Consider the following 13889-nt stretch of genomic DNA (forward strand, 5'->3'; position numbering starts at 1 on the left):
TGATGACTGTGTTTGTGCCGCTTCAGGTAATGCTCTCTTTACATAAACGATGGTGTGTTGTGTTTTAATCCGCTTACGGTGACAAGTGAAAGTTGATTTTATGCTTAATGGGTGCTTTCTGTTAACTTTTTTTTTTTTATTGAATTAAGAATCAACTAACCTTTTGCTGGTCCATTTGTGCTCGCATTTCTGCGAAAGTTTCTTTTTGTATTGCTCTGGTGCTTTTGCAGCTCATGGTATATACGTTATTGTGTGCTTTATGTTACGCCTTATTTTGCAAAATTAACCACGTAAAGATGTTCTATTGTACGCCATTTTATAGCTTATTAACTTTCTCATAGAAATGATGCTTTTAATATTTTTTTTGTCTATTAAATAGACAGATTTTAATAGATTAATTTTTGTATTTTTTTATACCTATTCTTTCATAAACATCATTTTGGTAATGTTTTACTCACAAAATGATTGTTTTTATGTTTTTAATTAGGAATATGGTTTTGGTTTATTTATTTATTATACTATGGTTTTATTTATTAATTTTTTATTTTTCTTCAAATTTATTGGAACGACAACTTTTTCTTAAATTTTTGAAAATTTTAAATTAATTAACCAAAAATAATCAGAAGAAGAGCATCACATCCATGTATGCGCGGTTCTAACTCTCACTAATACGTAGTAATATAAATCAAGAGTAAAAATTAGAAGACACAACTGCTTGTTCTATTCATTTTCATTCATTTTCAACACAACTACACATCAATTGCAACGAATATGATCATCATCGCACACATGCAACAACGAAAAGGGAAACATTAACGAAGAATTATTTCCAGCCTAAAGTAGCTAGAGAAACCACGATTTAAACTAATATTCCTGCGTGAAAAGGATGCCGAAAATGGTGCTAACTTTTCATCCCACATGCCGCGCGCTTTAACTTTTTCCCTTCTTCACACTTACTGGCCGGGGTTTTTTTTGTGTTCTCTTGTTGTGTGTAGAAGGGAAAAGTTTTTCGAGTGAAATCGAATTTACCTACCCACCCAGTCTGCTTACGGTTTCTTACGGTATTTCACAGCTCAAACACTTGAGTTGCCGCTCACATTTCCGTTCACCGCCTCTAGCGTACTCCATACCATCCGTCAGAGAAAATGTTGCTTTATGGCACAGACCCCGCTCTCAGTATGCTGGTGGTGGAAAGCGTGCCATAAGCAAACACACAAAGCATCACACTGGTGTTTTGTTGTCGGTTGGTTAACCTGCCGTTGTTATACTGTCGCATGATGTTTCGAGCGTAACTTTTTCGCAAAGGGAAATATCGGGCACGCACCCACTAACAGGAGGCAAAAAATATAAAATGGCTAAACACGACAGTAAGTGGATGGATGACATACGTATGGCAGATATTGAAGTGAAAATTTGTGCCCTTCATGGTGCTAGCAGACAAAAGGCATGAGAAGCTACTAGGGAGATAAGATCTTTTCGACAGTTTTTTCACCTTACCCCACCAGAACAATGGCGTTGATGTGGTTGTGTGAGATAAAACTGTTGTTTGAGTGAAAGTAAACAGAATAATTTAATGTTTTTCTTCAAAATTTGCTTCAAGCGAAAGAAAGTATTCCCAATGTCTGTAGCACTAAAATGTGACTTTAATTCACTTTGCTCAGCAACCGATTTCATGTAATCCATCCTATCTGGAATGATAAAACTTCCCTGACTGGCTACATGATATCCATTTCACGGAATTAAAATCGATTGCGGTTCCATCGAACAACTACAGTGGGAAAAACTTTTAAAGAGCAATTCTTGCTAAATACCTGCTAGAAGTAAAGAACGAAAAAAAAAGCTTAATCTCACCCAAGGTATGGCAGTTTTTGAGTGCAAATTTTCACCATTTCTTAACCGCACCTTCCTCTATTTGTATTCCCGGAAGCACCGAACTAGGAGCGCGCGCGAAGGCCATTCGAGCACCGGTTGTTTCGAGCGCCACTTTCATGATGCTGACTTCCTGTCGCCATGGTGAATCCACCACCCCTCGGGCGGATGGGTGGTCTTGTTTCTCGCTGTATGCTGTGTGCTTTACCCAAAATCCATTTCCTGGCGCGATTTGTACGCTTATTCGTCTAGAGCCGCGAGGAAGAGATAGAGAGACAGAGAGAGGGAGAGAGGGAGAGAAAGAAAGTAAAAAAAACCAACGCCAAAGAATCCCAGAACGAATCAGATGCAAATGAATGCATACAGTTTGTGTTCAGTCGCGCGGAGGACAATTTAGCTGTCCTAGTTTCCGCTTTTTTCTCGCTTTTTTATCTTTTACCGCTCTGTGGCCTTGTCATTCGCATATGTGTGTCTCTGTGTGTACATATTTGCTTTTCCACGCGGATCGGGTGGGTCTTTCCCGAAGCTTTCTCCACAAAACGGGAACCGGATTTGCTTTTCTTGCGGGCAGTTTTCCTGTTTTTCTTCTCTTGTTGCACTAGTCACCAGCAGCCGGTATTTTACGTTCGTAAGCCGGGAAGGTGGTGGGGGTGGGGGAGGAAGCGATGGGCGATGTGTGTAAAAAGCAGTTCGAAAATAGGCAAACCACCTTACACAGTACCCCTTTGGCCATCGAGAAGCAATCAAACTCGTGTGCTTCCTTTTCGCCCGGTGGATTTGTCCGAAGTGTCCCGGAATTTGCCTCACTCGGGAAATAAATTCTCTACCGGATGCGACCGGCGGCCAGAAATCCGGTCGTGACCGAGTGTGTCTCGGACTTTTCTCTGGTCTCTGTCTGGCGTTGGAATGGGAATTTAGTCGGTCGGATGTACGACTTCGATCTGGCGTGGAACGCTCTGTACCACGAAACGTACGTTTTGCGATTTAAGTTTTACGAAACGAATGTATGGGAAAATGGGGCCACAAAACGACACCTTGGAAGGGAATACTTGTTGTAAACAAGCATTTAAAGATTTAAATTTGTTTAAATCCTCAATTACTAAGCTTAGTTGCTACGACAATTGAAATATGTAGAACTAATATCTTGATTAGGTATTGTATTCTTAACTCCTAAAGGTATGCAATCTTTAAGATAATTGAAAAAAAAAATAGAATAGAATTTTGCATATTTTTATCGTCTACTGGAGTACAGGTTGTAGTTTTCTTTTGAATTCAATTTTTTATATCGATTTATTCCTAGTCATTACATGCTACAGATCATTTTGTTCCGATACAAAAACGTACTGAATGAATTGTTGAAAATGGTTTGATATCTCTTGTTTATTCAAGTAAATTAAACTACAAACACAAATTAAATGATTTACATAAGAGATGAGCAACCTTTTAGAGCTTCGGGCCACATTTAAAATCAAAAACTGGTTGGCGGGCAACGTTGATGTAATAATGAATGTAGTAAAGCTCCTTTTATCCGGTCTGTTTTGGACTAGACGCATTGCTGTATTTTTGAAAAGTGAATTAGGATTAAAAATCTTTTTTTTTTTAGTTTTGAGCGTTGTATTAAGCGGGTAATTTGCACTATTAATTCTTAATAACATTTAATATAAAATTTGATATTGGCTATTCGCGGGCCGCATAAAACCACTTCGAGGGCCGCATGCGGGCCGCTTGCCGCAGGTTGCTCATGCCTGATTTACATGATTGTTTTATGAAAGTTTTTCTATCAGGGTGAAAGTTTTATTAAAACCATATTTGTTTAAAATTGAAATAATATTTTTCGAAGGAGAGATCATTTTGTTCCAGTGTGGCTTCTTGCTCCGCTATTCCCTAATATGTGTAACGTCTTGTTCATGCTTAACGTTAGCAAAAGGAATGTGTTTGGGGGGAAAATTAAATTTCTTCGTCCTTCAAAAAAACCACTAACGAACAGAGTCGTGCTCAATTTTCGTGGGTTATTCATAGAGTTTTTCGCCCATCCATATTATTTGAACCGTTGAAAACTGAGAGTGATAATTTGTTTTCTCTTTTATCCTTATTTGCTTGTATGGATCGAAGGCAACTGTCGCATCCCTTTGGGTCGACACACTTGCAGAAGAATGTAGCCAAATTATGCCCAAAATGGAAGATTGCAGCAACATTCCTCGTGTGATAGTATCGTACGTCTCGGTAGACTTTTTTTGTCCTATCGTTTCTTTAGCAAAAGAAAAGTAAATTGAAGTAAGTTGCTCTCCATAACACGTTCGCTGTATTGATCGTAAAGTACACGGAAAAGGGATTGTTGCAAGGTTCTTGTTTTTATTTTTACACTGTTTATTTTCGTTACTGTGCAGAGGAAGAAAAAATATGAATACTAATACAAAACCAACTCCCTTTTACAAGCAAGTTAATGGTACGAAAATTTGATACCTCCGGAAAATTGTGCCCCACACTTTGGTGGTGTGAAAAAGTCGGTTCTATAATGGCAACGATTGCCAAAAATAATAGACCGTCGGGCCTCTGTCCCTTTTTTTTGGTTGGTGTACTACTCTTTGTTCCGGTAAGTGTGCCCTGTGTCACGCTGGTAAATTACGTTACTCGTTTTTATGCATAACGACATTTGAAAAATAAAGCAAAACCCGATGAAAGTTTACATCCCGAGAGAGAAGGAAGGTTCCTCTTGGATTGCTACAACAACGAAACAAAAAAAATGGAAAACGAAGGCACTGTTTTACGCCGACGGTCAAATGGGTTGCCCCATTCAGTAATGGATTGTAGCTTTTAGTTTTGTTCCCTTTCTGTAGGTCCCTAACGGCGTGCGGTGCGTATGGGCAAAGTATGTAAAAACAGGGTTTAAAATCCAGACCGAAAGAGGCCAGCTTGTATGTACGTGAGTTTTTGGCTTAAAATAAGTTAATATTTTATTACAGTTTAATTTGAAAGCTTGCATATGATCGTTTTGAGTAGAAGTTTGAAATGTTCAATTTTCCAAACCACTTAACAGCAGGGTACAGCCGCTTTATGGATGCCATTTTCGAACCGCAGCAATGGGAATGTCTTTTCATAACGATATTCTTCTTAAGCATTTTTTTTTTCTTAGCCATTCCCTCCTTCTCTCTCCATCTCTTCTGTTGTGTTCACCTACCCATCGGTTAATAACATGCCGCACATTCTACAGCATCGTGCGCTAATGTAATAAAGTAGATAAGAAAGAGATCACCCCTGGGAAAATCCCAAATTGCTTCGACTCGTTTCGACTCGCAAAACGGTTGAGGGCAGACCGTTACCGCACAGTTACCATGGTCCTAAAAATGTCTCGATGGCCAGGTAAGGTAGTGTACCTTGGTATTCCTCCTACACGCACCCGCAGGCCCTCCTTCTCCGGAGGGCCTAACGCGACCGACCGAAATTCGCAACACTCGGCAAAACTTTACCATGTTATTTGCCACCCTAAAAATTCATATGAAAAATCACGTTTTCCTAATCTCGTTTAATCGTGCTCGCTGAGTTGCGGACTCTCCCGTATCGTCGGCTGCGTTGAGTGAATTCAAAAGTAAGAAGAAAAGAAAATGGCCCTTTATTTACGGTATAAAAGAAAAGCCAAATCGGACGAACCTTATAAAAAAAAGGAAGAGAATTTCGATGGTACTCAATGGTTCCTATCGCAAACGGATAATCTTCAAATCGTCCTCCCTCCCCCCCAAACAATAAAGAGGGGGGTGGTCGGGTGAATGTGTGGGGTTGAAAAGAACGAAGCTCGGTTGTATCAACCTTGCCGAAAACGGAACGTGGCAGCAGCGAAACATCATAATCGTAATCGGTTGAGATTAATGATCCTTTCGAAACCGGAGGCCGATTTGACAATGGTGAAAGGTCAGCCACCTTTTTGATAAATATAATCGCTTTTTTGTGTGTTATCAATGCTTTCACATCGGTTTGGATTGTTGGCGGAATGGTATGATAATGTTTTTTTTTCCCCGCTATAATAAATGCAAATTGTAGGATTATTCAAAATGATTTAACCTGATACTAGGAGTTTACTTACCGAGATTAACCATTTTTGGAAGTTATTCTTAATTCTTAAATAAGTGTTACATCACTTATCATAGACTTATGTTTTCCCCGTAACAGAACAGGCTTGAGCTCAGTCTAGATGAGAGGTGATGCTCGAACTATGATGTGTTAGAGCACAATGAAGTTGGTAATTTTCTTAGTAGCACCAATTTAAGACTGTAGGATGGCAACATTGTCAAACGGTAATATATTTTTATTAAAAGTATAATAACTTGTTTCTTCTTTTTTAACTTCTTATAACTTTTATAACTTCTTTTAAGTACCTGTTTTTGCATATGGATGGATGAACATTATTTTACAGCAATCGTTTCAATCCAAAGCGTTTTAAACGTCGAGTCTGGATTCGAACCTTGACTGCAAGATAGCTGCTCAACCGTATTTGTGGAGTGGTATTATGGATTAGTTTTTATGTAAACATGTGCTAAAAATTACTTCCCAGACTTATATAGTAAACTAAAAGAATAAGCAGTTGGTGGAATAAATTATTTAAAATTAAAAAAATTGTACGCTCTGACACACAAACTCACATCCTCATATCTATTTTCCTTTCCGGCTGTATGTCGAAATTAGAATTTTAAGCAGAAGCCTTGACTTGACGCATCCCACTGCTTCCGCAAATAAATTGCCCACCATTTATTCGCCGGTGTTCCACCATCCGGGGGTGTCCGCAAAGGTGTCGACAGCACCTGTTAAGCGAAAATGTTCTTGATTACACTTTCCCTAGTAGAGGGAAGTTTTTTACTTACACTTCACCACCACTTTTGCACGCGTCTAGAGCTCTGTTCTTAGACCCGGAGCCACACAAAAGCACGTGATAATAAGGCACTTTTATGCCGGATCTCATACTGCCATATCCGTTCTGCTTTCCGCTGCAATTACTAATCAGCTTGCTCGGTTTTTGCCTCACACCTCTCTCACTCGAACGGTAATAACCGTTTTGTCTCTAATGAGATGATACACGTATGTCGCTTTCGTCAATTGCTTAAACCCTAACCGCTAACCCCAAGGACGGAACCCGAAATGTGTTCCACGAGCCTAACGGACACAGGAGCCTAAGCCGCAAGCACACGCAATCGTGTCTGATTACCACCGGCGCCACCATTGGAAGAGACGGGAGAAGCAGGTTCTGTTGTGTTAGCTACCACCACCGTCTCAGAAGATTAATCCTGTCAGGTTTTTGCCATCCTGCTTATCCGGTGACCTCTCCCGCTGGGTTGCGGGTTTTTGCCGCAACTAGATCTCCCTACCGTTGTGCTGCGTACCGAATGATGAGGGAAGGAAAGATGAAGAGGAGGTGGATGTGGAGAAAAACTTGTGGAAAAGTTTTCAATATGCGCTAGAACATAGCGGAAAAAGGTTCGGGTGTGAATATGAATAATGTTAAATTTGTTAGCTTTCGCTACGAGCTGGCACTAGCATACAGGGTGTTTCGGTTTTCAGGGTAGTATAGGCAACGAGGGATTGAGAATGTCGATCTTGAGTGAAGTGAATCGGTCTTTTTTCTGGGCGTGTTTTTTTTTGTTTAATTCTCAACAAACGTTCAAACAGACATAAAGTTTTCTGTTTTGCATAATACCGAAGAGGACGCACGAACGGTTATGATCACGCTATAACTTAAGGATCTATTGTTAATAGGTGAATCTGTCGAAAAAAAAAAACAAATATTGATGCTTCCAACACTATTTCCATTTTGCCTGATTTTATTAAAAGAAAACATTCTTTTTAGTCTTTCGTAATGTTTTATTGATGATCGGAGCACAAAGATATACCTTTCAATTAACGCACTGTGTGCTTCATTCAACTTTTTTTATGGCTCTTCCCCTGACCCAAAAAGTCCAACAAGATCATCCGGAATCCGTTCTACCGTTGATAGGGGTGCAAATTTTATTTATGAAACAATTTTGTGGTCGTTGCTGCCCTACGACCTAGCCTTTATGTGAAGGAACTCCTTTTGTTTTGTGAAGCACATGCAGTGCCCACCATAAAATTGTCCACCAGAAGCAGAACAGGACGTGTTACGACATGCGAGAGCAACACAAGCGGTCCTACGATCGGCACAGTGAAATAGAAAATTTATTTTTGGTTACGGGTAAAAGCATTTAAACACACCTGATCCTTAGTGTACTTCATCCACCCTGAACGTTCGGTTAAAAATACTCGATCGTTCGAAAGATCATCAGCAGAGGGTACACAACACACTACACACTTTCTTCGATGGCTGTACGGTGCGAACAACATAACCGTTGTTTGCTACCGATCGAGGTGCCAACGGAGGAGGTTTCCACTTTATGTTCTATTTCACACGCGGCAGGTAGATGGTAGTGTAAAACAACATTAGCATAACACGTTGACCTTACAAGCGGGTGCGAATGTGTACCCCTCGTGCCTGTACAGAGGTTAGCTACCTGAAATGCAAACGTGAAGATCCTTACCGATTGCTCGATCGAACACGTTTCACTTCGGATTGTACCTTTGCAATGTTTGCGATCGTATTGGTACGGTAACGCCCTCTGTTTTTTTTCTGTCCAGCATTCCAAAATTACCTCTCGCAGGGATGCTGTTCTCGTGCTATACAGCTGTAGGTAGACCAGCTGTGTAGGTTCGAAACGAACGGATTGGACAGGCTTTGATGGGTGGTCCTGGTATAGGTAAGTTTTGCAGTCTTTTTCGAGTATTTAACTTACGCTCACCGGTGTGTCTAGCATCATTCGCTATCGGAAAGTTCAACAGAGAACAGTCACCGCTTAGAAGTCGCAAAAACTTCACGTGATCTTCATCTCCGTTTATCCTATCGCAAAGTGCTATCGTGTGCAGTTCTTCAGCGCACTCAGTGTATTTCAATTTCAAGTGCACGAACTTCAATCAAATCAACCAGGATGTGCAGCTTCGCCGAGCAAAGTGCAAACCAACGTGATAACATGTGCTGGTGCTTCGAAGAAATAAGCCTCATGTTGCTGGTACAACGCATCCTGATGTATCTCTGGTATCGGTTGCTGCTGAAGATGTTTCCGCGATTGAGTGTGTTGCCCAACTGTCACGAATGTTCACCACGGCGTAGTCTTCCCTGTGGTCAGCTAGCGGACGAGTATTGGAAGGCGTCCTATTTCTCACGCACCTTGCAAGAGACACAGAGTCACCTGTATAAGAGCAACCTTCAGCAACCCTTCCCGACGGCCGGGTTCTGGTAAGTTTCTTTTCTCCATGATGCTGTATAATTGCCGGAACCATGCTTTAATTGCTTATCTGTTTCTTTATCGCCTTTTCTTGTAGTAAACACATCCCGACGGAATCACCAGTCTACGAAGCGATCGGAGCGCCGTTCGAACAGGACGATGAGGAGGATAACTTTAACTTCAACTGCAGCGACATAAGCCATGTTTATCAGAGCACCTTTCTGGACGACTATGACGAGTGCTTACTGGCGGAAGATATCGCTTGGGATATGCCAGTGCCGGAGATCAAACCAAAAACCCAACCTTTGGAGGAGGAAATTTCGCTTCTGTTAAACGATTACTACATCGACGATGATTTGAACGATCATCTGCAAATGGCCACATATCAGACAGCGATCGGGGACAGTTTCTTCGGTGATTCATGGATTGATTAACGTGATACTGTTACGGACTCGGCATTTATCGTGATAGTTCCTTAAGTTTACCGTTCCATTTGTACATACGGCCCTAGACATAAGATAGAGATTTAATTAGACCATGATAGGTTTTAAATTTATCATTTATGATCATTAATACATTTTAAAAACTTGTAATTGAAAGCTCTTTCTGCGTACTTAAGAATGTTATTACTCTTCCAAAAAGGTCCTGCGGAAAAGGTTAGATTGTTTTTGGGATTAAACCGTAATCCTTTCATTCATACACGTTGCTTACGGTGTTTTTACATCTAATGTGTAAATTTTCTAAAGAGGTTTATTATAATCTTTTTAGGGACCAGCTTGTTTTTCAATCCAGCTTGAATGAACATGCTTGAATGAATTTCAATACTGTCTATGTTCAGGTATAGCTTTTCTCATTTATTATGCTTATACTTTTGATATGGTGAACCTGATTGTTTTTGCTAACTTTTGTTTTCCCCGAAAAAAGCCAAGTTTGTGACAGTAACAGACAAAATGTTGTCATATAAATCATTTTCCGGAATAAGAAAAATCATATCGTAGAATAGGAAGATGATTTATGCACTTCCCACATATTCAGTCGCTTGAAGTTAGGTACTTTTCAAAACAACGCGTGCCACTTTCAACCCTGTAAAAAAATAACAAAAACGACCGCTTTGAAAATGAGGTCAAAGTGCAACATTGCAACGGGTAAGGATTTTCCGTTTATTATTTTTTTGTTTTTAAGAGCTTATAACTGTTACCATCGCGTGTAACACTTGTACCAGCTGGCAAAGTGTACCCAATGACTGTTGGCCTTTGCCGGACGAAGCGGTCGATGCACATCCAACGGAAAGGAATATGAAACCTAACAGACGCAAACGTATATAGCAGATAGAACGAGAGAGAAAGAGAGAGAGTTGCAAAAAACACCGAACAGCGGCAGAAGGAAAAAAGAATCCTACTGCCCTGGAACGAGCTAGATTAGTTCTGGGCCACCGACATTTACGCTTTTTCGTTGGTCCGATTCTTTACGACGCTCTCGGTGTGTGTTCCCTGCCGACGGCTTTGTTTCCACTTTCGCCTGTCCATCTCGTTGCCACCCTTTCACGGTTGTCAAACCGTTCGAGGTGCATCGGGAACCAACGCTACTATCCACTGATCGATATCACACATTCTGCCCTCTGTGTCGGAGCACAAGAACCTACCAAAGGCGCTCGCTATAAAATTGGGGCAGCAGTTTGATTTTCTACTTCAACCACTGGATTTACTTTGTGCTTTTCACTGGGCAGCACCGGTTGACCAAGTTTTAATGGACTTGGTAATGTTTTTTTTGTGTTTGTTTGTTATTTTGCTTTCCCGGTACATGCAAGTGCGCAACGACGTACATGAACAAACATGGGCAAATAAGTAGAAAAGCAGCAATTACACTCCCACACACAGAGAATGCTTGATTGGTGATACTACTTTTCAATCACGGCTGAGGGAAAAAATGGGCCATGTGACCGCTAATTTGTTGTGGCCAGCGTTTGCTCTCTGTTCGATGGGAAAAGTGAAAATTGTAACCTCACATTTAACCACTGAGTAATGATGTTTGTTGAACACAAATGGGTTTCAACATATGCTATGGAATGTGTGCTCGGAATTGAACATTATATGAACAATCATTTTTCTGTTACTATATTTATATAACATAAAAGGACGAAAAGTCTATATCTTTCTAAGTTATAAAAGGGAAATAATTTCAGCCATAATAAAGAAAAGAAATATAGCAATACGGCCAGGCCGTTCTTTATGAATAAAATAAAAATAGCTTTGTCATTTGGTTAACAGTTCGAATGACACCAGCAAAGATATTGAAGATATAGCACCAACCATACGTGGCAAAAGTGGAAGAATTCGTATGTGCTAATTTGCCGCCATTCTGTGCAACAGATTCGTTTATCCCTATTAAGACGTAGCTAACTGATGGGCTAATATTTTTGGGCCACATTATCGGATCTTGGGTGTATTTTAGGTTCTACCGCCCAAGATGGACACATCGTGTTATCCAAAGATACTATCAGGAAGGGAAGTAATCCTGCTGCTAAACTTATCATGTGGTATAAATTAGCTAACGGTCTGGTCGCTTTTTTGCTTCTGGTTCTTAGTTTCCTAATGTTCGCATTTCCACCAACAAGGGTCATCGAAATCGCCCCCAAAAAGTTTCCGGCTTGACATTTCGTATCCAGCAGCATGTGTTGATTTGGTGTTCAATTTTACCGCGCAGCCTCGATACTGATTCAACGTGACAAGCCTGTTTCGAAAGCCTATCCAACGCGTTTCTGATGGAAGAATGTGTCGGTTCTACATGACAGGTTTAAGGCAATGCTTGTCCCTTGGTTCGAGCATTTCATCGTTAAACTCGAGGGACACTATGCTCCGAACGTTAGCGAAACGGACGCTTCTTTCAGCTGGCTATGTTTACGCTTGGTCAGTCCCAATCACGCCTATGTTCGTCTTTAAACGCTTAAACACACATGCTCAGTAGAGACACATGCATGGCTACGAATGACCTACGTAGCTCCCAAGAGGTGTCGCCGGTACTTGTTCCCGTGAGAGTGTTAGAAACGTTCTAGAACCGGATGTAAGCGATACACTGAATTCATTTGCAAACACACCACTAGAAACGAAACCGTAGCAAACTTCCGGTGCTGTGTATAGATGGACGAACCGAGCGTGTTCAACCATCCCCCAAAGGGGGTAGATGACAAGAAATAAAGACTGATCCCGTGTCCCGTGAGGGGCGTTTGGACCGTTTGCCTTAAAGTGACAAGCGGAATAGATTGGTTGCTTGTGTTGGAGCGATTTTCGCATTTTCTTCCTGCACTGCTGTTTTGTTTTTTTTTTTTGTTTCGTTTGCCCCAGGGTGACCAGCGTCAGGTCACTCTTTTGACATGTCGTGCAAACTGCAGTGTTAAACTATCCGGAACGGCGACGGCTACGGAAATGTGTGCTCTCCTGGGGAAGTTCCTTTTGCACGTTCGGTTATAGTGGTAGATTTTTTTTTCTATTTTTTCGCCCAATAGCATCCACTATGGCCAGTGTCAGTGGAAATGATCCGCGAAATATCCCCGTTCCCTTCCTGGAGGAATCGTGGCACTCGTTTCTACTCGTCTCGAAAAGACGGGTCCCGTCGGGAGTTCGAGAGTGCGCACCCACCTCTCTCGGGCAGATAGAGATTTTAATGACGTCGACGACCATCACCATCGTCATGATGTTAATGGTGATTACTTACTCCGAACGGAGTCTTTCGCTCTGTTCGGGTTTTTTGGTAGGATTATGGTACCGTGTGGTATATACCGTCTGACCGGAGGTATCTAATTTTTTATCTTCTCCCTTTTGCTGGGAGATGTTTTAGAACAAATTGGAACTTTGATTTTAATGCACCCTACGAAAGTTCTCCCGTGTCTGCGCCGGAACACGACACTTGTTACGGTGTGTTCGGAAGGATTGCTGTGGGAAGATGGAGTTGTATTAAGCAATTTGTTTAATGAACACTATCCTCGCTGAAGTGCTTTTCATTTCATCTACGTACGATGAAAGCTGCAATGAGCTTAATTAGTTTTGATAACCTTAAAGTGGCAACATAATTTAAATTTTTATTTCGCATTAAGGCGTTCTTAATTAACTAAACATAGAAAATATGTAATCAATAAGACAAATTAGCTGAATATGTAAGCGCAACTTGTTAGTAGTTAATTAGAGTTTGCAAATAAGTCGAAACTTTTCATACTTAGTATTCTCTATCTAAGAAAGTAAATAGACGATTATGAGACGTAAAGCGTTGTTGACGCTTCTTCTGCTGGCGAAAATAAGCAGGTCATGATGGCACTACAAAAAACGGGTTTTTTTCTCTCTTGTGCAGACACATACAACCATGTACATATTAAATTTTTTTTTCGATTTTCTTCTCATCTCGTCTTGATGATCTGACAGAGAATGTGCCGTAGGAAGATCTGTGCTGCAGTGAACGCGTCGAGAAGTTGCATTTCTTGCACGAACGCATCATTTTGCTGCAACAAACCTGAACCCTGTAGGAAAAGTTGAACTCTATGCTCATTTTATGGCTTTCTGGTCTTTTGTCTGCATGTGGTGGATGTGTGTACCCCATAGAAAGGGACCACGTCTTACTATCCGTGTGCGTGGTTGTGTCGGAAAGTTTTCCACAACAAATTTGAGATGAAGTTATCGTTTTTCACCATTTTCCTTGACCCTAATCCATGTTGGCGTTTGGCCCGAATCAATGAAGTCTTCCGAGCAGGAC

The 13889-nt window shown here is 40.9% G+C and overlaps 2 protein-coding genes across 2 annotated transcripts in view; both read left to right on the top strand.

The window, feature by feature from the left end:
* Positions 1-13889, top strand: part of LOC125761125 (tRNA-dihydrouridine(16/17) synthase [NAD(P)(+)]-like) — an 81967-nt gene that overhangs the window by 26210 nt on the left and 41868 nt on the right. The gene's annotated exons all lie outside the window — the stretch shown is intronic.
* Positions 3354-9768, top strand: LOC125761157 (uncharacterized). The gene is made up of 2 exons (XM_049422056.1): positions 3354-9160; positions 9247-9768. Exons 1-2 carry the CDS (start codon positions 8853-8855, stop codon positions 9581-9583), a joined length of 645 nt encoding a protein of 214 aa, XP_049278013.1. The 5' UTR covers positions 3354-8852; the 3' UTR covers positions 9584-9768.

The sequence above is a fragment of the Anopheles funestus genome, chromosome 2RL (assembly GCF_943734845.2).
Source record: "Anopheles funestus chromosome 2RL, idAnoFuneDA-416_04, whole genome shotgun sequence".
Taxonomy (NCBI): Eukaryota; Metazoa; Arthropoda; class Insecta; order Diptera; family Culicidae; genus Anopheles; species Anopheles funestus.